The 16,475-nt window shown below is 40.3% G+C and overlaps 4 protein-coding genes across 6 annotated transcripts in view; 1 reads left to right on the forward strand and 3 right to left on the reverse strand.

The window, feature by feature from the left end:
* Positions 1 to 6,723, reverse strand: part of LOC105313679 (WD repeat-containing protein 81) — a 13,583-nt gene extending 6,860 nt beyond the window's left edge. Inside the window, exons 1-8 of the mRNA XM_019999681.1 lie at positions 6,549 to 6,723; positions 6,220 to 6,419; positions 5,941 to 6,118; positions 3,935 to 5,869; positions 3,306 to 3,559; positions 1,678 to 3,066; positions 1,388 to 1,520; positions 2 to 1,162 (exon numbers count right to left, since the gene is read on the reverse strand). Of these exons, the coding sequence (XP_019855240.1) occupies positions 2 to 1,162; positions 1,388 to 1,520; positions 1,678 to 3,066; positions 3,306 to 3,559; positions 3,935 to 5,869; positions 5,941 to 6,118; positions 6,220 to 6,419; positions 6,549 to 6,683 (5,385 nt within the window). The 5' untranslated portion in view covers positions 6,684 to 6,723. The remainder of the gene's footprint in view (position 1; positions 1,163 to 1,387; positions 1,521 to 1,677; positions 3,067 to 3,305; positions 3,560 to 3,934; positions 5,870 to 5,940; positions 6,119 to 6,219; positions 6,420 to 6,548) is intronic.
* A 16-nt stretch (positions 6,724 to 6,739) lies between these two features.
* LOC100635742 (vasohibin-1-like) lies at positions 6,740 to 8,012 on the reverse strand. 2 transcript variants are annotated; one of them, XM_019999690.1, is made up of 8 exons: positions 7,794 to 8,012; positions 7,657 to 7,745; positions 7,542 to 7,598; positions 7,340 to 7,492; positions 7,182 to 7,275; positions 7,079 to 7,124; positions 6,947 to 7,026; positions 6,740 to 6,883 (listed from the first exon to the last, which is right to left on the reverse strand). In XM_019999690.1, the coding sequence occupies exons 1-8, from the start codon at positions 7,989 to 7,991 to the stop codon at positions 6,794 to 6,796; spliced, it is 807 nt and encodes a 268-aa protein (XP_019855249.1). In that variant the 5' UTR covers positions 7,992 to 8,012; the 3' UTR covers positions 6,740 to 6,793. The 2 variants fall into 2 exon arrangements, with proteins under 2 accessions (XP_019855249.1, XP_003388484.1); XM_003388436.2 differs by having other exon boundaries at positions 7,683 to 7,745; positions 7,794 to 8,010.
* A 76-nt stretch (positions 8,013 to 8,088) lies between these two features.
* Positions 8,089 to 15,289, forward strand: LOC109584096 (thyroid receptor-interacting protein 11-like). 2 transcript variants are annotated; one of them, XM_019999683.1, is made up of 16 exons: positions 8,089 to 8,282; positions 8,347 to 8,423; positions 8,469 to 8,579; positions 9,599 to 9,707; positions 10,078 to 10,283; positions 11,098 to 11,139; positions 11,350 to 11,512; positions 11,626 to 11,726; positions 12,251 to 13,132; positions 13,376 to 13,596; positions 13,837 to 14,095; positions 14,263 to 14,365; positions 14,433 to 14,514; positions 14,572 to 14,692; positions 14,759 to 14,851; positions 14,901 to 15,289. In XM_019999683.1, the coding sequence occupies exons 1-16, from the start codon at positions 8,183 to 8,185 to the stop codon at positions 15,144 to 15,146; spliced, it is 2,916 nt and encodes a 971-aa protein (XP_019855242.1). In that variant the 5' UTR covers positions 8,089 to 8,182; the 3' UTR covers positions 15,147 to 15,289. The 2 variants fall into 2 exon arrangements, with proteins under 2 accessions (XP_019855242.1, XP_019855243.1); XM_019999684.1 differs by having other exon boundaries at positions 10,078 to 10,274.
* On the reverse strand, positions 15,156 to 16,462 carry LOC100635868 (cofilin-like). The gene is made up of 3 exons (XM_003388437.3): positions 16,310 to 16,462; positions 15,988 to 16,253; positions 15,156 to 15,564 (listed from the first exon to the last, which is right to left on the reverse strand). The coding sequence occupies exons 1-3, from the start codon at positions 16,310 to 16,312 to the stop codon at positions 15,408 to 15,410; spliced, it is 426 nt and encodes a 141-aa protein (XP_003388485.1). The 5' UTR covers positions 16,313 to 16,462; the 3' UTR covers positions 15,156 to 15,407.
* Between the last annotated feature and the right edge of the window lie 13 nt (positions 16,463 to 16,475).

The raw sequence follows: 16,475 nt of genomic DNA on the forward strand, positions 1-16,475 counted from the left end.
TTGTGTCTGTAGTTTGAATACCCACAGAGCCTCCAGTACCATCAGCAGCCCCAGGAGATGCAGGAGCAGTACCAAACTTAGCATCAAAAAGCACAGACCCACGCCTTGACACTGGCCCAATCCCGGGACTAGCCTCTACCTTACCCAATGATACCACACCCCCAACATCACTCAGAGAACCCCTAGGCTGCAACCCACTAGACGAGAGAGTGTTACGTAATGCTGATGCAAAACCAACAGGAGTGGAGAGCAGCTGAGTGGAAGGCTTAATAGCACCATCAACAGTATCAACCCCACCTCCTTCCCCTCCCCTTCCTCCCTCCTCTCCAACCGGATCAACAAACCAGGAGGACTGACCAAAAGAGACAGAGTCTGGTCCTAAGCCACACCTACCCTGTAGAGCTATAGCCGGCCCCAACTGATAGGGAAGGTCAAGGTTAGTCTCCCCAGCTGTAGTGCTGTCTGAGCTACTCAGAGAATCAACATCAGTTAAACCGAGTAGTGGTAGGTTAGAATAGTCTAGGCTACCCTCTCCTCCTTTCTCATTCTCTCCTCCTCCAGAGAAAATGGCGTGAAGCTCGTCTATGACGCCTTTATTACGAATGTGGTTGCTAAGCGATATCTGACCAATGAGCTTACAGAACTCAACGTAAGCACAGTGCACCATGCTGGGACTAAAGGTTGCCATGACTTCCTCTACTGCAGTTGGGTTCTCAGAGAGTGGAGGGTGAGGGAAAGGGGCAGTACCCACGGGGTACTCTCCCTTCTCTTCGGTAAAGTAACCCTCTACTGGTGTCAGTATACTAGACTCCTCCTTCTTGTTATGGGCCGTGCTATAGCAATTAAAGAACGACTGGAGAGCGTCCATTAGGACTTCGCTGGACCGCGGTCGTCCTAATTCCTCGCAAATCTTCTTAAGGAGCTCAACTGCCGAGTGACATATGGCTACCCGAGCCTCACGACCGTTAGGAAAGGCAAGGGACTTGGAGGAGAGTACCTCAAAGAGAGGCTTGAAGTAATTACTGGACACGTCAGGCATGAAGCTAAATACAACATCAGGGTTGCCTGTTTTAAGGACACACATCTCAAGGAGGGCAACAGAGGCAGCCACTCCTGACTCAGCCTTTATTGAGAGCAATGTCCTCTTACTCAAGAAAGCAACCTACAAGTAAAGACAATGGTAATAGCTAAACTTTGAAGTGAAAACTCATCTACAGTACATGTACTTTAGTTAAAATTTGAACAATTTTATGTCAACTTTAAAGCAATGTCATCATCAAAAAGTCATAATTGTCTATTTAATTTATGCTTTTACATCAATTGGCTACATGTACATGTATCAATAATCATTATTATTTATAATGTGTGGTGGAGTCTGGTTCATTACCTGTTTCTTGATGAAAGGAATGTAAAGGTGAAGTATGACATCCTCTCCATAATACTGGACCATTGATGACAGCACACTCAGTACATACCTGGTACAGGCACTGTGACCTGATTTACATATTGGAGCAAAGCATCTAAGAGAAAAAAAATAAAATTATCATTATTATTAAAATTATAATAACAATAACAATAACAACAACAGTAGTGATAATAACAATAATAATAATAAAACTGGTATGGAAGCCTGCACATGTACATGTATTAGATGTACATGTACATGTACTCTCTTACTTGTGAAGGTTGTCCAGCAGTGGTCTAATGATGTGTTTAGTAGAGAGAAGAGGTCCGAGTCTCCATAGCAACCAAATGAGGCAATCAGAGGCAACCTCAGAGATACGAGAGGAAATGGCCAACATTTGAGGAGTCGTTTGACTGGTTTCCTCCCCTAGAGGATCAGCTACATCAACTTCTCTCTCATCAACTGACTCATTTGAGAGAAGTAATGGCAGACCAGGCCCTCCCCTCTCTCCAGACGAGGGTAAGAGAGGAGAGTCCCCATTGGTTACCATGGGAACAAGAGGATTAATAGGAGATAGTGGCTCCTCTTCATTATTAGCTGAGGCAGTGCTAGTGATACTGTCTGTGGGAACTGAGGGCTGCTCTTTAATTAGAGGAGGAGACGAGAGAGGTGAACTGGATACAGCGAAAAGAGGAGGAGGAGGATCTCTCATCTTCCCTTCATTATCAAGTTCTGTCTCTCCTTCTTTCTCCCCCTCAGGTGGTAGCTGATTATATTCCTTACTTTGCTCTATATCAGAGAGCATGGCCAGCATTGATGTGACTGGAGCATTGGAGACCAGTATTGACGTCTCTGGGTAGTTCTCATCACTGTCGTACCCATCCTCATCCTCACTTGGATTAGGAGAATCCTCCCAGTTTATGGTAGAGAGACTAACCATGTTCTGCTGTGTTATGTTGCTTGATAATCGACTCAAACTCTGTTGCTGTTTTTGATCGGAGGCCGGAGTGTTTAGCTTGTCTTTATTCCCACCTACTCTTTTAGTGAATGGCTCCAGTAGTGCTTCAATTATGCAACCGACGAAACGCGAGAGAAATATCTTAAGACCGAAATGAGTTATGATGCTTTGGGCCATGCCCCGGCTTAGGAGTCGGCAGTTATCGGAGGGTTTTTCAAACGTGTCAAAAGCATAAAGAAAGCACGGCAAAAGTACCTGTCTCATTGCTCTGAGACCAACGTAGGCAGCCATCTTGTCAAACAGATTGAATATCGACTCAAATACGCTTGACGGATTCTCAAAAAGTGGGAAAACGTGGAGCATGAAGAGATGTATCCCGTCTTGATCCAACTGAGGCAATATCTCGTCTAATTGACTCGCAATGTAGGTTATGACATCCCCCGTCTCTTGTGGGCGGGGCAGCTCTTTACCCTCAGAGTGTTTGGGTTTGATTGGGGGTGTGGCAAGGCCGACGGCTTTCGAGCGAGTCTCAAATTCCGAGAGGGTCTTATAGAGAGGCTCAAAGTAAGGAGGGAAGGAAAGGAGGGGGAGGAACTGCTGAATGAGACTGGTTGATGTTAAAGACGGGATCATCTGTGGAACAAGGGAGTCTCCTCTACTACCAGAACCAACAAACAACAGATCAGTAAAAGACTGAAGAGGACTGGAGAGAGAAAAAAGATAAAATAAAAAAATGCAATACTGTATTGCTGTAAAACTGGAGTTATAAATTTTACTGTAAAAATTTTGATGCTAAAATTAATTTTGCTCTATTAACACAAAATTGTATAATTATATTTGCAGTTATAATTATAATTTTATACATGTATTTCCAGTTATAATTGAGGTAACTATTTGAAAATTGAGAAGGCTACAGTAGAGTGCACACACAGTTAGTCTTACTATGGTATATGTAGCTGCTCATTATTCAATAATCGTCTGAGTATTTTATATCTGGCGGGAAGGGACCCTCCAATAGGTAGGGTTGATCTCAAGTACTTATTGCAGGAGAGCTCAAGTGCCACACAACCCACAGCAGCAATGTCCAGTAGGACCCTCTCACTGAAGGAATGGGAGGAGCAAGAGGTGTGGCCTTTCTCGTAGTCTTCCATGAGTCTCTGTAGCTGCTTGTGTATTGGGTAGTCGTTTTTGGTGTCCTGCAATGTATTTAACAATAAAATGGTGAATTCTCTCCTAGCCAATAATTCTACAAAATACATGCATGTATCCTGGTACTAGTATCTTTTTCAAAGTTTGGAGCAACTGCATGTATAAAGGACACAAACTGCAACAGAGCCAAAATCCAATTTTGATCGGAATCAGCTCAAACTTTCTATGTAACATAAAAAATTGTATATGTATCAGAAAAAAATAAAAAGGAGAATTCTCTTCTAGCCACTTTTTACAAAATACCCAATTTTTATCAGCAAAATTTCTAACTAAATTAATATTAAAAAGTATGTAATAATTATAATAAAAAGAAAGTACAACAGTAGAGAGAGAGAGAGAGAGAGAGAGAGAGTAAGACTCACCTGAAGCACCAGTAGATCCTCTTCCTTCCATTGCCCGAGGTCGGTCGGTCCAGTGCATTTACAAGACTTTGACAAGAAATGAGACACCTCCTCGGCTTGAGTAAGAGTAAGAAGAGGTGCAGTGTTGTCCTGGACTGCAATGTTGCTGTACTGCCACTCAAAGAGCTCGGTGGTGTCAGTGGCTATCGGCTTATTACGTGACCTTAGTATCCTCAAGAGACCAGGTTTACCACCAGGGACATCAGAACCAGTCATCCCGAGATTCTCGGTCCCACGCCCAGTCACTGCCCCCTTAGAAGGGGTCTGAGTGAGAACCCCAATATCGTAAAACCCCCCATTATAATATACAGAGTCTGCGACTGTGTTATCAGTGTTGGGATACCCCACATGCTCAAAAGATCCGTCATCCAACAGGCCACCGACTGAATTAGATTTCTTATGACGGAGGCTCCCATTGTCTAGTATAGACGCCAGGGTCTTTTCTCCTTTCTCCTCATTGCTAGGGGGCGTGGCACTGTTGCCAGGGCTGATATCGAAAGTGGTGAGAGAGAGAAGTGAGCTCATGCTAAGGTAATGCTGCCACTGGGAGACTACAAGAGGGGCTGAGCTAGTCTGTGTTCGCTTGGGATGGGCCGAGCGAAACAGCTGGACTATTCCGTTAGTCTTTGGAGTCGAGTGACCATCCACAAGCGAGAGATAGACATTCTTAGCTTTAACAGCGGAGTCTCCCACCAGCTTATACCCAAAGACCAGATCAAACCAGTGATGGAGCTGACTGGAGATGCTGTCACTCTCTAGGACCTGGCGATGATAAGTAACGAGTTCCTCGGGAGACGAGACCCACCCAGGGACCCCCAGATCAGGCAGGTCTTCGTGTATGGAGCGGAATATCTCCGGGTTTGTATAAAACTCAGGTATGCACTCGTCTGGTGTCCACTCGTACAGCTTTGAAATTGATGACGGATACTCTTCAGGGACCCACCTCGGTCTCACCCTGTCCGTTAGTACCTCTTTAGGAGTCCTCCGAGCTAAATAGACGTAATACGTGACGTCTGAAGCAATGTCACCAATATGATGAGGTATGACTGATCCGAGAGTGTAAGAGTTTAAGCGACGTAGCTCCTCTTGTGCTGACTGGTAGGTAAAGTCAAGCTGTCTCTCTCCTTTGGCAAGGCGGTGCTTAGAGGCCGTAAGGTCCCTCATGTTACCATTCTTGTGGCTGAAGTCGGTAACCCACGGGAAGATCGGGTGATTGTTGGGGTCTCCCAGTCTCCGCCCACAATGATAATTAAGGATCATTATATAATCGAAATTTGAGAGTTGACCCGAACGCCATTTAGTAACAGCTTCACTGAGCGTAAGAGGAGGAGGAGGAAGAACACTCTCACTGGACTCTTTGACATTAATCTTTTGAGTGGGCGTTGATTGTAAAGTGGGTGTGGCTTTAGGCAATACATTATCAACAGCATCTGCTCCTTGTCCTTCCTTAGCAGAGACTAAAGAGGAGGGAGGAAGGTAATACTGAATCCAGAGTCTCCCATCAACGTAGACATTTCTAAGATTAATATCCCCACCAAGTGTCAGCCCCTTGGAATGACAGTATGAGAGCATATAGAGGAGCTGATAGAGGATGAATAAAGGTCGTTTAGTAGAATTCTCTAGCATGGCCGGGCTATGGACTACGCAATCAAAGAGAGAGAACCTCTGATACTTGTACAGGAAGTAAAAGGCTTTTTCAGACTCTAGGGCAGCTATAAGAGTAGAGAGGGTCTCTCGCCCGCTCCCTACTCCTTCGTTCTCGCTGCTCACGAGAGGCGGGGACCCAGATTTGCTTGAGGATGATGTCTGTCTCTCTTCTTTCTTCTCTTTCTGAATGGGATGGATCTGCCTTAACTCCCTGTTGTAAATCTCCTTCACCAGTTGAGAAACAAATGACTACATAGTGAAAGAGAAAGCAAAACAATAAATAACAAAAAACTCTTCTCTCTCTCTCTCTCTCCCCTTACAGAGGTTAATGTGCTTGATCTGTTCTTCTTCTTGTTGGGTGTTGCTGTATCATTAGTAGATGATTTATCAAGTTTTTCAGTCAATTTCCTCCACGAGGAAAGCGTGACCTCTTGAGAGACTGTGGTGAGAAACGTGTGAAGACTATCGACTGAGAAGTCATTCCTAGGAACAAGGAACCTGGGGGAAAGAGAGAGAAGCAATAACAACCATAATAAATAAAGAATATTGGAGTTTCATGTACATGTAAACAACAAATTAATGTGTACATGTAACTGTACCTCATCGTTTCTTCCTCTTTGTCCTCTGCCAGCTCCTGTTTCCTGTAGCATGTAACATGTATGCGTCTCCAAGGTAGCTCTGGGTCCTTTGCACAGGAAGGCTGGAGCAACCAGTGAGCCATTTGAGGACAGTGAGGAGGAGGGAGGTGAGGGAGAGGGACCGAGGAAGAGACAGCAGCACTCAACCAATCAATGTGAACCTAAGAGGAGGAAAAATAGAGGAGAGAAGATAGCAGAGGTTTCAAAACTAAGTAAGCTCAGTGTTTTCTCTCTCTATCTCTCTCTCTCTCCATCATTTCAAGATGAAGTTTAAGGGCGTGAAACCTCACCAGGCAATCTCCTTCCAAGTAGTCTTCCTGGAGGGCAGGAGGAACAGTAGCTCCTGATCTCTCTACAAGCTGCCATTCTTCTATCAGCAAATCTCTCGCTACGAGAGACCTCAGAGAAGAGGATTGTGCCTCCATTTTTCTTGTAACCTTTGGTTGACCAGGCCCCTTAATGCACACACCCACTTGATTAGTTTTTTTATTGAGTGCAATTATTGTTGCAATTAAAAAATTTGCATTATCAAAACTCATAAAGTTCTTATTGCTCTGCAGTATCTGTCCAACACTCTCTTAAGTGAAGCAGGACTATCGATATCTTTTAATGAAATTACTAAAAACTGAAAAAAAAAACAAAATAATTGCATCAAATTTAACTTAAATTGCTGATTGACTGCTTCTACCTTCCATTGTATTTGCTCACAGCTTCTAGTGTCATGTATTACAGGAGACCCTAATTTAATGTACTGGAGTTCATGTTTACCTGCAGAACAAATAATAGATAAATGGCTCTGCAAAAAAGAAAAAAGATTTACATTCTGAGTAAGAGGCAATGAAGTCTTTTATTAAATCAGTTAATGACTGTAACAGCAAAAAATAATTGAAAATGAAGGTTTACAATGTAACTTGCATAATTACCTTGTAGTGAAATGGTTTATACATAAGTGAGAGTCTTCTACTAAGACCCAGTGATCCATATATACCACCTTGATGAACTCCTAGGACTACATGTCTTTTGAGAAGAGAAGGAAGATAGAGCCACAAGGATAATTGCTCTGATATAATGTGATATTCACCTGTAGCACCTTCCTTCATGGTTTGACTTGAATCGTATGGTAAACCGTTGCAATGAAGTTAAAGGTGAAGTCAAGTAGAGGGACAATATGACAGCTTCAAGACATTTGATTGGGAGAGACTCTTTAATCATATCTTTAGCCATATCCATCAGTCTGAAATGGCAGTTTTTAATAAATAATTATTGTTTGGATTATTAAGTACCTTGATAAAGGCTTGTATCTCTTTACATCAAAGAATTGCATCCCAGTGTAGTTGTATCTAAAAAAGAAAAGAGAGAGAACAGAGAGTACCATGAAAATGTTTTAGTCATAAGTACTGTAATTTTTGTAAATATTCCTGTACTGATGAAAGACTTGACGGTATAGAGGCACTTGGTTGTATGACAGGAGCATTAGGATATGGTACCTAATGGAGTGTCACTGATAGAAATAGCATAAACTCCTCTGCCTTTACCCTCTTATTGGTCTTCCCTCTAATAGACTCAGCAACATCGTGTCCCTGGGGATGAGTGACAATCACATAATCCCACATTTTTTCCCAAGTTGAAGAGCTGATTGGAAATCCCTCCGTATTGACCAACCAGTAGTACTTGTTTAGACGAGGATTGGGGGCAGGGACATCCTTTTGGACTACTTTGCCTTCATCCGCCATGATGGTGTCCAGTTACTATGGTAACTCTATCAGCTTTCAGGGGTTAAAAATTAATCTCGTTATATTTTCCGTGCACTTTTAAAGGCGAGTTTTACGGAGAAAACAAAAGGTATCCGGTGATTGCGTAATCTCCGTAGTTTCGGATTGTTTAATTATGTAGGGCGTGGCTTTGTTTTTCCTTTCTTTTAAAAATGTCCTCGTGGTTCAGTGGAAGTAGTTTCACATCATTGACGGATCAGATAACCTCATTCACCAAAGATGTACTGAACGAGACCACCCAAGAGATAGAGGGTAATCGATATTAACACTCCTACCCGCCGAATCCCTCTTTTACCCATTCACTATGCACACACAGACCCTGTTACTGAACTACAGGTAGCACAAAGGCAGATAGAACAATTAAAGGAAGAAGCCAGTCAATACACAACTGAAGTATGATGGGTTTATGAAGTAGTAGTGACATTTATGTTGCTGTAGTTGGTGAGGCTGAGGAAGAGCAATGAGGAGTATAGAGAAAGAGCGGAAGCTGCTGAGTATCAGGTTGTATCAAACAAAGAGCAATATCTCAAATTGTTACAAGAACAAGAGGTATTTAATTCATTGTCTGGGGCTATGATTATTATTAAAATTATATTATTATTATTATTATTATTATTATTATTATTATTATTATTATTATTGTTAAAAGAATTACGTGTAGAACCAGATTTTAGCAGTAGACATGTTCATGTACATTATACATATAATATTAATATTGCCAGAGCATGAAATAACAGTTGGACATTGGAAGAGTTTTGCATTGTTCAGTCAGTTTGTCTAAACAACATAACTTCAGTGTTTCCTACAAAGCATGCTAAGTGAGCTAAACAGCATGAGCTGACAAGCAATACGATACAGTACATGGCATTTGGAGCAACTTTATAAATTCATAAAAAATCCAATTTTGATCAGAATCAGCTCAATTTTCTACATGAAATAAGAGCATGTATATGTATCTGGAAAAATTATAAGAATGGAGAATTGTTTTTTTCCATTTTTGACAAAATTTAGTCAAAGATTAATAGCTATAGTTCTTGGTCCTTGGCAGCAACTTTAAAAATTCATAAAAAATTAAAATTTGATTGGAATGAGCTCAAGCTTGATACACAACATAAGAACATGTATGTGTATCAGAAAAAATTATTAAAAGGGAGAATTCTCTCCTAGTCATTTTTGGTGAAATTTGCCAAAGATCCTGTACTATAGTACAGGGACTTTGGCTCGATTTTGGAGTAACTTTAAAAATTCATAAAAAATCCAAAATTGATCGGAATGAGTTGTAATTTGAAACATAGGATAAAGACATGTATATAAATCAGAAAAAATTATAAAAATGAAGAAATTTCTTCTTTCAAATTTTGATGAAATTTGGCCAAGAGCCCTGTACTGTATGTAGTACAGGGTCTTTGGCCCAAATTTTGAGCAATTTGACAATCCACGAAAAAGAGGCTACATCCTGCAGGAAACCCTGTCCGACTGTTTTATAAAAATGGCAGATCAAATTAAGGAATGTTCAGACACAACTGAACATGTTTGAAAGTAATTTTTGGCTCTGATTGTCCCGTTAGGCAAATGGCGAAAAGCTAAAGGAGCAACTGAAAGAAATGAAATCCGATCAAAGGAAGATTGTGATGGCAACACGGAGCGACTCAAATCTTACGTCTCTTGAACAAAAAAGTAAAAAAATTGAAATACAATTATAACATTATAAATAACAATAGCTTATTAATAACAACAATAGCAACAATAGTAATAACAATAACAATAATTGGTTAATTATACATTCTACATGTAATTAACATACCTTAAAGCCACTATTATTTGCAAGTACTAATTTTTTGCATTTTTTGTGAGTGGCTTTAAAATCGCAAAAAGTAGTACCCGCATTTATTAATAAGCTAGGTTTATTAATAGTCATTAATTGAATTTAAAAAGAGCAAAATCGCAAGAAGTAGTACACGCTAAATCTATACCATTAACAAATTGCAATATATATCTACTTAAAAGTAAGTGGCTTTAAGGTAATAAATTATTGTAATTACTGCAGGTGGGGCTCTATCTCTTGGTTTAGTGCCACCACACACGAGCACAGGCGAGGGGCTGGAATGGAGTGGAGCCGACTGGAATGAAGAAACTGATTTCGAGTATCTCGAAGTCTCACAGTCAAAATTGTCGCAGCTCCAGTCCGAGTTAGCTCGAGTTAGAGTCGAGTGCCAGCACTGGAAGGAACTAGCACAAGACAGAGTGAGTGAGGTAATGGATGATTTATTGGCAAGTGTAGAACTACGTAGTAAAGCTGTCTGCCTGAAAGTAATTGGTGGTTTTTATATTGGTACTTAATTTAATTGAAATAATTCTACTACTTCTTCACAGTCTACACAGAATTGCTGAAGTTAAGACAGGAAGTACAATGTACATGTATAAGCCAATGGCCAGAGTTAACTTACATTAAGGACAGGAATAATGTGCTGTATATTACACTTTCTGTCTTAACCTAAGGCCTTGCCTTACTTTAAGTTGTGAGTGTGAATCTGCCTTAACATCCAATATTAATGCCTTCCTAATATCAAGTGTGCATGGGATTGGCTTAAACTTTCTACATTCCGTAGCACGAGGACAAAAATGGAATACAATAGGTCTTATTCATAGTAGCTAGTCCATGGCATTATTTTCCATTAGTCCATGGTATTATTTTCCATTAGTCCATGGTATTATTCTCCATTAGTCCATGGTATTATTCTCCATTAGTCCATGGTATTATTCTCCATTAGTCCATGGTATTACTTTCCATTAGTCCATGGTATTATTTTCTGAATATTTGTACACAGCCTGACATTGATAACCGGATGATGACTCTGTGTGTGTACATGTATGGTAAATGTGATGTGTTGGTGTCAGATTACATTTATTGGTTTCCCTTGTTTGGTCTGCTTTAATCATCTCATTAATTACACAAACATACATTGATATATCTACATTGATATTGATATTCATGTACACCCCTAATAAGGACACCCTCTTAATACCCATCCCTATGTACTGTAATATTGTGTGTACATTTCTTTAGAATGGAAATGAAGGAGGCAGAACAGGTTTTGAAGATCATCAGGTTTATTATTCACTAATTGGCATTCTCTCTTTACATGTATATCTCTCTCTTTCTCTCTCCCCCCTCTCTCTCTCTCTCTCCCTCTCTCTCTCTCTCTCTCCCTCTCTCTCTCTCTCCCTCTCTCTCTCTCCCTCTCTCTCTCTCCCTCTCTCTCCCCCCCTCTCTCCCTCTCCCCCCTCTCTCTCCTTTTCTCTTTTCCCTTCCTTCTAGGCAGTTACTGCTAATGAAGATGTCCTACAGCAAGAGAGACTAAGACATGAGCATGATATATCAGCTCTTCAGATGCTCCATGCCCAGCAGCTTCAGGCAGTCAATCTCAGACACAGACAGGAAATTGAAAACCTTCAAGAGATAATGCACCAGGAAACCACAGGTCAGATTGTTTTAATTGATGATTTTTACTCTCTCACTCTCTCTCTCTCTCACACACACACACAACAGGTTTGTTTATTGATTGTGTGATTGATTAACATGTACAGTTTCCAGTTTCACAGGTAGAAGAGGAACAGTTGCCAGTTGTGAAAGCAGAGCTATCAGAACTTAGACTAAGAAATAAACAACTAATGGACAAACTTCAGTTGAACCAGGTATTGCCTAACACAGAAACACACACACATGCATATGTACAAATAGCTGTGTTATGCTTACATTCCCTTTCATGTACCTGTAATACACCCACTCACAAATACAGTACAATATGCATACAAAAGTATGTGTGTACATTGTATGGGTATGTTTGATTGTTGCTCTTGTTATCATCTTATCAAAATGCTACACTACACACCCCAGCTGTAACATTGATATAGTAAAGGGAGGAATCTTTGTTTTGTAAATGTGACACATTGTCAAGATGACATTGACTGGGTCCACCACCCAATAGCACTATGAGAGAGTTGCTCCTATGATATTTCAGCAAAGGAATGTCACTCTGTAATGACTGGCAGTCAAAATAAGTGTCAAAAGAATCTGTCTTTACTACTGGGAATAAATAATGTAGAGACAGAGAGAGAGAGAGGGTCAATACATGTGATGTGCATGTAGAGTGAACAGTGAAGATGGAAGGGGAATAGAAGCTGGAAATAAAAGCACCATCTTTTTTTCTTTGTCACAGGTTATCACAGGCGAACTAAAAGATGCCATTGCTAATTTGAAAGAGCTTGTTCACCTATCGCTGGAAGGCCAGTTAAAGAACATAGAGGAAGAGAAGAGAGGGTTGACCACTTATATAACGGATATACACACCTCCTTTAAATCCCATCAGGAGATCATCGAGAGCCTACAGATCAAGAGAACACAATTCGAAGAGGAGACCCAGAGCCTTAGCAACGAGTTGGAGCGCATGAAAACCAAACTTGAGAGTGAAGGAGAAGGAGGAAGTAATGAAAGCATGTTGGGGGACAAGGAAAGAGACACAGCCTCTCTCTCTCTGACTGGAGAAGAAGAACTGCTACAGCAATCAGAGGAGAAGGAAGGACACAGTATTCAGGGAAATGGTATTTTAAAGGTTGAGTCAGAGCATTTGAATCAGCAGCTGTTTGAATTACGAGAAACAGTGAAGGAGAGAGAGGAGGCAGTTGGTAGCCTCTCCTCTCTGTTGAGTAAGAGAGAAGAGGAAATGGAGTTACTAGTACAAGAAAGGGAGGAGTTGTCAAGACAATGTACGTCACTGGCAGCAGAGCTGTCCAATACGAGACTGAAGATAGAAGAGAAGGAAGAGTTACTGACGGCCAAAGACAGAGAAATTAGGGAAAAAGATGAAGAGATAATCGAATCCAAAAGACAAAGTGGAGACTTGAAACAAGCCATATTAGAACTAGAAGAAAAGTTGAGGGGAACTAGCAGTGCCTCCATCCATGAAGAGGAGAGTCGTCTTTCCACTTTGAGGCAAGAGCTCACGAAACAATCAGAAATAATTACACAACTGACTCAAGAAAGGAATGGTTTGATTCATTCTCGTGATCAACTTTTAGAGGAACATAATGAAAGAATCAAAGTGAGTCAATCCCCCATGTAATTATTATTGTCTAGCCTGTCAAGTGATAATTTATCATGTATTTATACAAGTACATGTACATATACTGGTACATATTATGTCATGGTTGGGTTGTTCATTGGTACAAGAAACAGGTGGTAAATATTGGTTTACTGTTGTACTATTAACACACTCTCACACAGACACATATAAATTGATTGTTTTTATTATTGTTATTGTTATTATTGTTACTGACTCACTCAGGAAAATGAAAAGACACATTTAAAGGAAATCCTAGAACTCCAATCGAAGCTTTCAAAGTGTGAAAAGGACTTGGGACGACTAAGAGAACACTTGATTGAAGTAGAAGGACACCACACGGAGGAGGCCTTGAGTAACAAGGAGCAAGAGGAGCAGTTAAAAGAACAATTGAAACTGATGGAGAGAGAGCTAGGGAGAGTAAATGAACAACTTAGCCAACAAAGGTTATAAACTCTAATGCTCTTTTGTTTATTTTAGGCTTCCTTCTCTCTCTCACACACTTACTTTCTGTTTATTCTCCTTCCCTTTGCTCTCTCTTTCTCTCTCCCCCCCTCTCTCTCTCTCCCTCCCTCTCTCTCTCTCCCTCCCTCTCTCTTTCCTCCCTCCCTCTCTCTTTCCTCCCTCCCTCTCTCTTTCCTCCCTCCCTCTCTCTTTCCTCCCTCCCTCTCTCTTTCCTTCTCCAGTCTTGAAGATCATCAGTTACAGAATGATCTGGCAGCAGTTGTAAGTGAAAGGGACCATCTCCAATCGAGTCTCTTAGAGACTCAGAGAGAGAGGGACCAGAGCATTACAGCCATGCACAACCTCCAAACGGTCCTGGAACATTTTCAAAAAGGAGGCAACGAGCTTGACGAGTTACAAGGCTTGTTACTTAAGAAGCAAGAAGAGCTCGAGACTGCTAATAAAGAATGCCAGAGACTTTTGAATTGTCAACAAGAGAAGGTTTGTGATTGAAGGCTGGAATGTTATTTTAAGCTTTAGAATGATTATGATTACAATGTATAAGGGACTGATTATTATTTATTATTATTACTGTTATTGTGGTCTCTGTGTTGTTCCCATGTCCTTATCACATTATTATTATTATTATTATTATTATCATTCTGCAGTCATCAACTGGAGAAGATGTAATGGCAGCTTCCTCAGTGAGCGATCATCTCCTTTTAGAAATGAAACAGAAAGATGATACAATACAATCCCTTAATACAGAAAGTAAGCTTTTGACCACTTACGACTGTATGTGAATGCATTCTTGCACTTTGTCTCTTAATTATTTTAGTACAAAGTTATCAACTAACTCTCAAAAAGTGTAGGGCAAAGATTGAGCAGCTCTCGTGTGACCAAGACACTAACGTTGACAAGTATGATGGTCACTGCTTCATTTGAATGTCATATTTTCCTTCTCTTTGAATCTACAGGCAACTTGTAAGGAATCTTTTTCTGAGTTACATCTCAAAGCAAGATGAAATAAAGAAAAGAGATAAGATAGTACATGTCTTGCAAAAGGTCCTGGATATCGACCAGAGTGAGATTGAAAAAGTATGAGTAATGAGTTTTCCTGGTGTTCTTTAATTCTATGCCCATTCTCCCTACCATTTATCTAAGGTTTTAGGTAGGAAGGCCATGTGGTTACCCAATATATGGCCCAGCCCTCCCTCTCCTCTTAACTCACTGGCGAACACACCCACCAATGAACAAGTTAGTCCAAATGAAATTTCATTTCTTGTTTTTATATGATAATTTGTAGGTGTCGTTATCAAAGATGTTTGTGTCATTTTTGGAATCTGAGTCAACTAGAGAGATACAGCCCAAATCTCCACCTCTTCTTTCTACGTCTCTACATCCACGGCCCCCGAAACACTTACTGACGATGCAGGCTCCGCCCACCACCATGCCAGAAACCAAAAAAGAGGAGGAGCCTCAGAGTGTTGCTGTAGCTACACCTCAAAGTTTAGAAACGTTATTGGAAATAGGCAATTCTCCCAAAAGTTGATCATTATTCTAATATTATGTCACATTCAGGATTATTATTGTTATTATTATTAATATTATACTAGAAAAATTCACAAAAATGCTTAACAGAAGTTAAATAGTACAGTACATGTACAAAATCACGAGCCACAACAGATATCAAAATACTAATATCACAAGTAACAGTAGTGGTAATAATATTAATAGTGTTCACTAAGAGAGAGTTATCCTAATAAAAGCACTAACAAGCAAGGTAAGAATAAGACGAAGTGACTCCACGTCCTTATTTTGATTCGCATTTCTCCTTTACAGCTGCAAACGTCAAATCTTCGGCATCATGAGCCTCTACGACCTTGCCAGTGTGGTTAACCTTCTTCTTCACGGCATCAAATGTTGAAGATTGAAGCATTTTTTGTTTGATACCAGCAGAGTCAGGGGACCTTAAAGAGAGAAAGAGAAGTTAAATTAAAGTGCCCCCAATTAGACAAGTACATATACCACAATCTTTTGCAGCCAAAAAATTTTAACGCCTTTTTTCAAAATTCACAAAAATAAAATCCAATTAAATATTACAGTTCAACATATAAAAAATCCTGAAAATTAAAAAAACCCTGGACGAATGATGCCAAAGCAACCGCTCTATAATATACCATATAGCACAAATTTTTGTGGGCTGTAAATTTGCCCACTTTTTGCACAAATTCAATTTTTTGCAAAATTACACTGTCTGCTATCTTGTACCATGATAAATTAATTTTCATGGATCCTCAAGGCTTCAATAAATCTTCAAAATTGAAAATTTTGCACTGTATGGTATACAGAGCTAAGTTTTGTATAAATTTAAATACAATTATTGTGCATACCAATTGATACAGACCACTTTGTCCTGAGGATTGCCTTCCGCGTTTTCATAGACGAACTCATAAAACACGAAGATGGGCTCAGTGGCAAATTCTGTCGTAATGAGCGCTCTTACAGTTTCCCAATCCTGACCTTCTCCTTCTCTTTCAAGCTCTACTTTGTCTTTGGCTTTTGAAATCCTGCATATGCTGAGATTCGTCCCACCTCTCTTTTTTACTTTACCGTAGGAATCGAGAATGTCGTCTCCTACTTCTATTCCAGAACTTGTCTATAAGGAAAGACACAGAGTTGACCTTGAGACATCTACTTCATGAGAGAACTTACCATTGCTCTTCTTTTTTGGTTTAGTACAAAAGATACGAGTAACTTCTAAGGCCAAAACACCCCTTTCCAACTTTATACCTATCGCAGGGAAGGAGACTGGGAATCGTTTTACCCTAATATGGTCAAAATTGTCTAGCCACGTCACCCTCCCCCTATCTAGTATAAC

This window comes from Amphimedon queenslandica, unplaced genomic scaffold (genome assembly GCF_000090795.2).
Source record: "Amphimedon queenslandica unplaced genomic scaffold, v1.1 AMPQUscaffold_13248, whole genome shotgun sequence".
In the NCBI taxonomy this organism is placed as follows: domain Eukaryota; kingdom Metazoa; phylum Porifera; class Demospongiae; order Haplosclerida; family Niphatidae; genus Amphimedon; species Amphimedon queenslandica.

Bases quoted from the DNA above. Each gene is read 5' to 3' on its own strand.
- LOC100635868 (XM_003388437.3), bottom strand. The intron at 15,565-15,987 runs GTATGCACAATA...TCTCTCTTTAAG, and splicing joins AAAGTGGTCTGTATCAATTG to GTCCCCTGACTCTGCTGGTA.
- LOC100635742 (XM_019999690.1), bottom strand. From the start codon at position 7,991: ATGGCGGATGAAGGCAAAGTAGTCCAAAAGGATGTCCCTGCCCCCAAT. The intron at 7,746-7,793 runs GTAAAGGCAGAG...ACACTCCATTAG, and splicing joins GAGGGAAGACCAATAAGAGG to GTACCATATCCTAATGCTCC. The intron at 7,027-7,078 runs GTAAATCTTTTT...TTTGTTCTGCAG, and splicing joins CATTGCCTCTTACTCAGAAT to GTAAACATGAACTCCAGTAC.
- LOC109584096 (XM_019999683.1), top strand. From the start codon at position 8,183: ATGTCCTCGTGGTTCAGTGGAAGTAGTTTCACATCATTGACGGATCAG. The intron at 13,133-13,375 runs GTGAGTCAATCC...TGACTCACTCAG, and splicing joins AACATAATGAAAGAATCAAA to GAAAATGAAAAGACACATTT. The intron at 13,597-13,836 runs GTTATAAACTCT...TTCCTTCTCCAG, and splicing joins GAACAACTTAGCCAACAAAG to TCTTGAAGATCATCAGTTAC.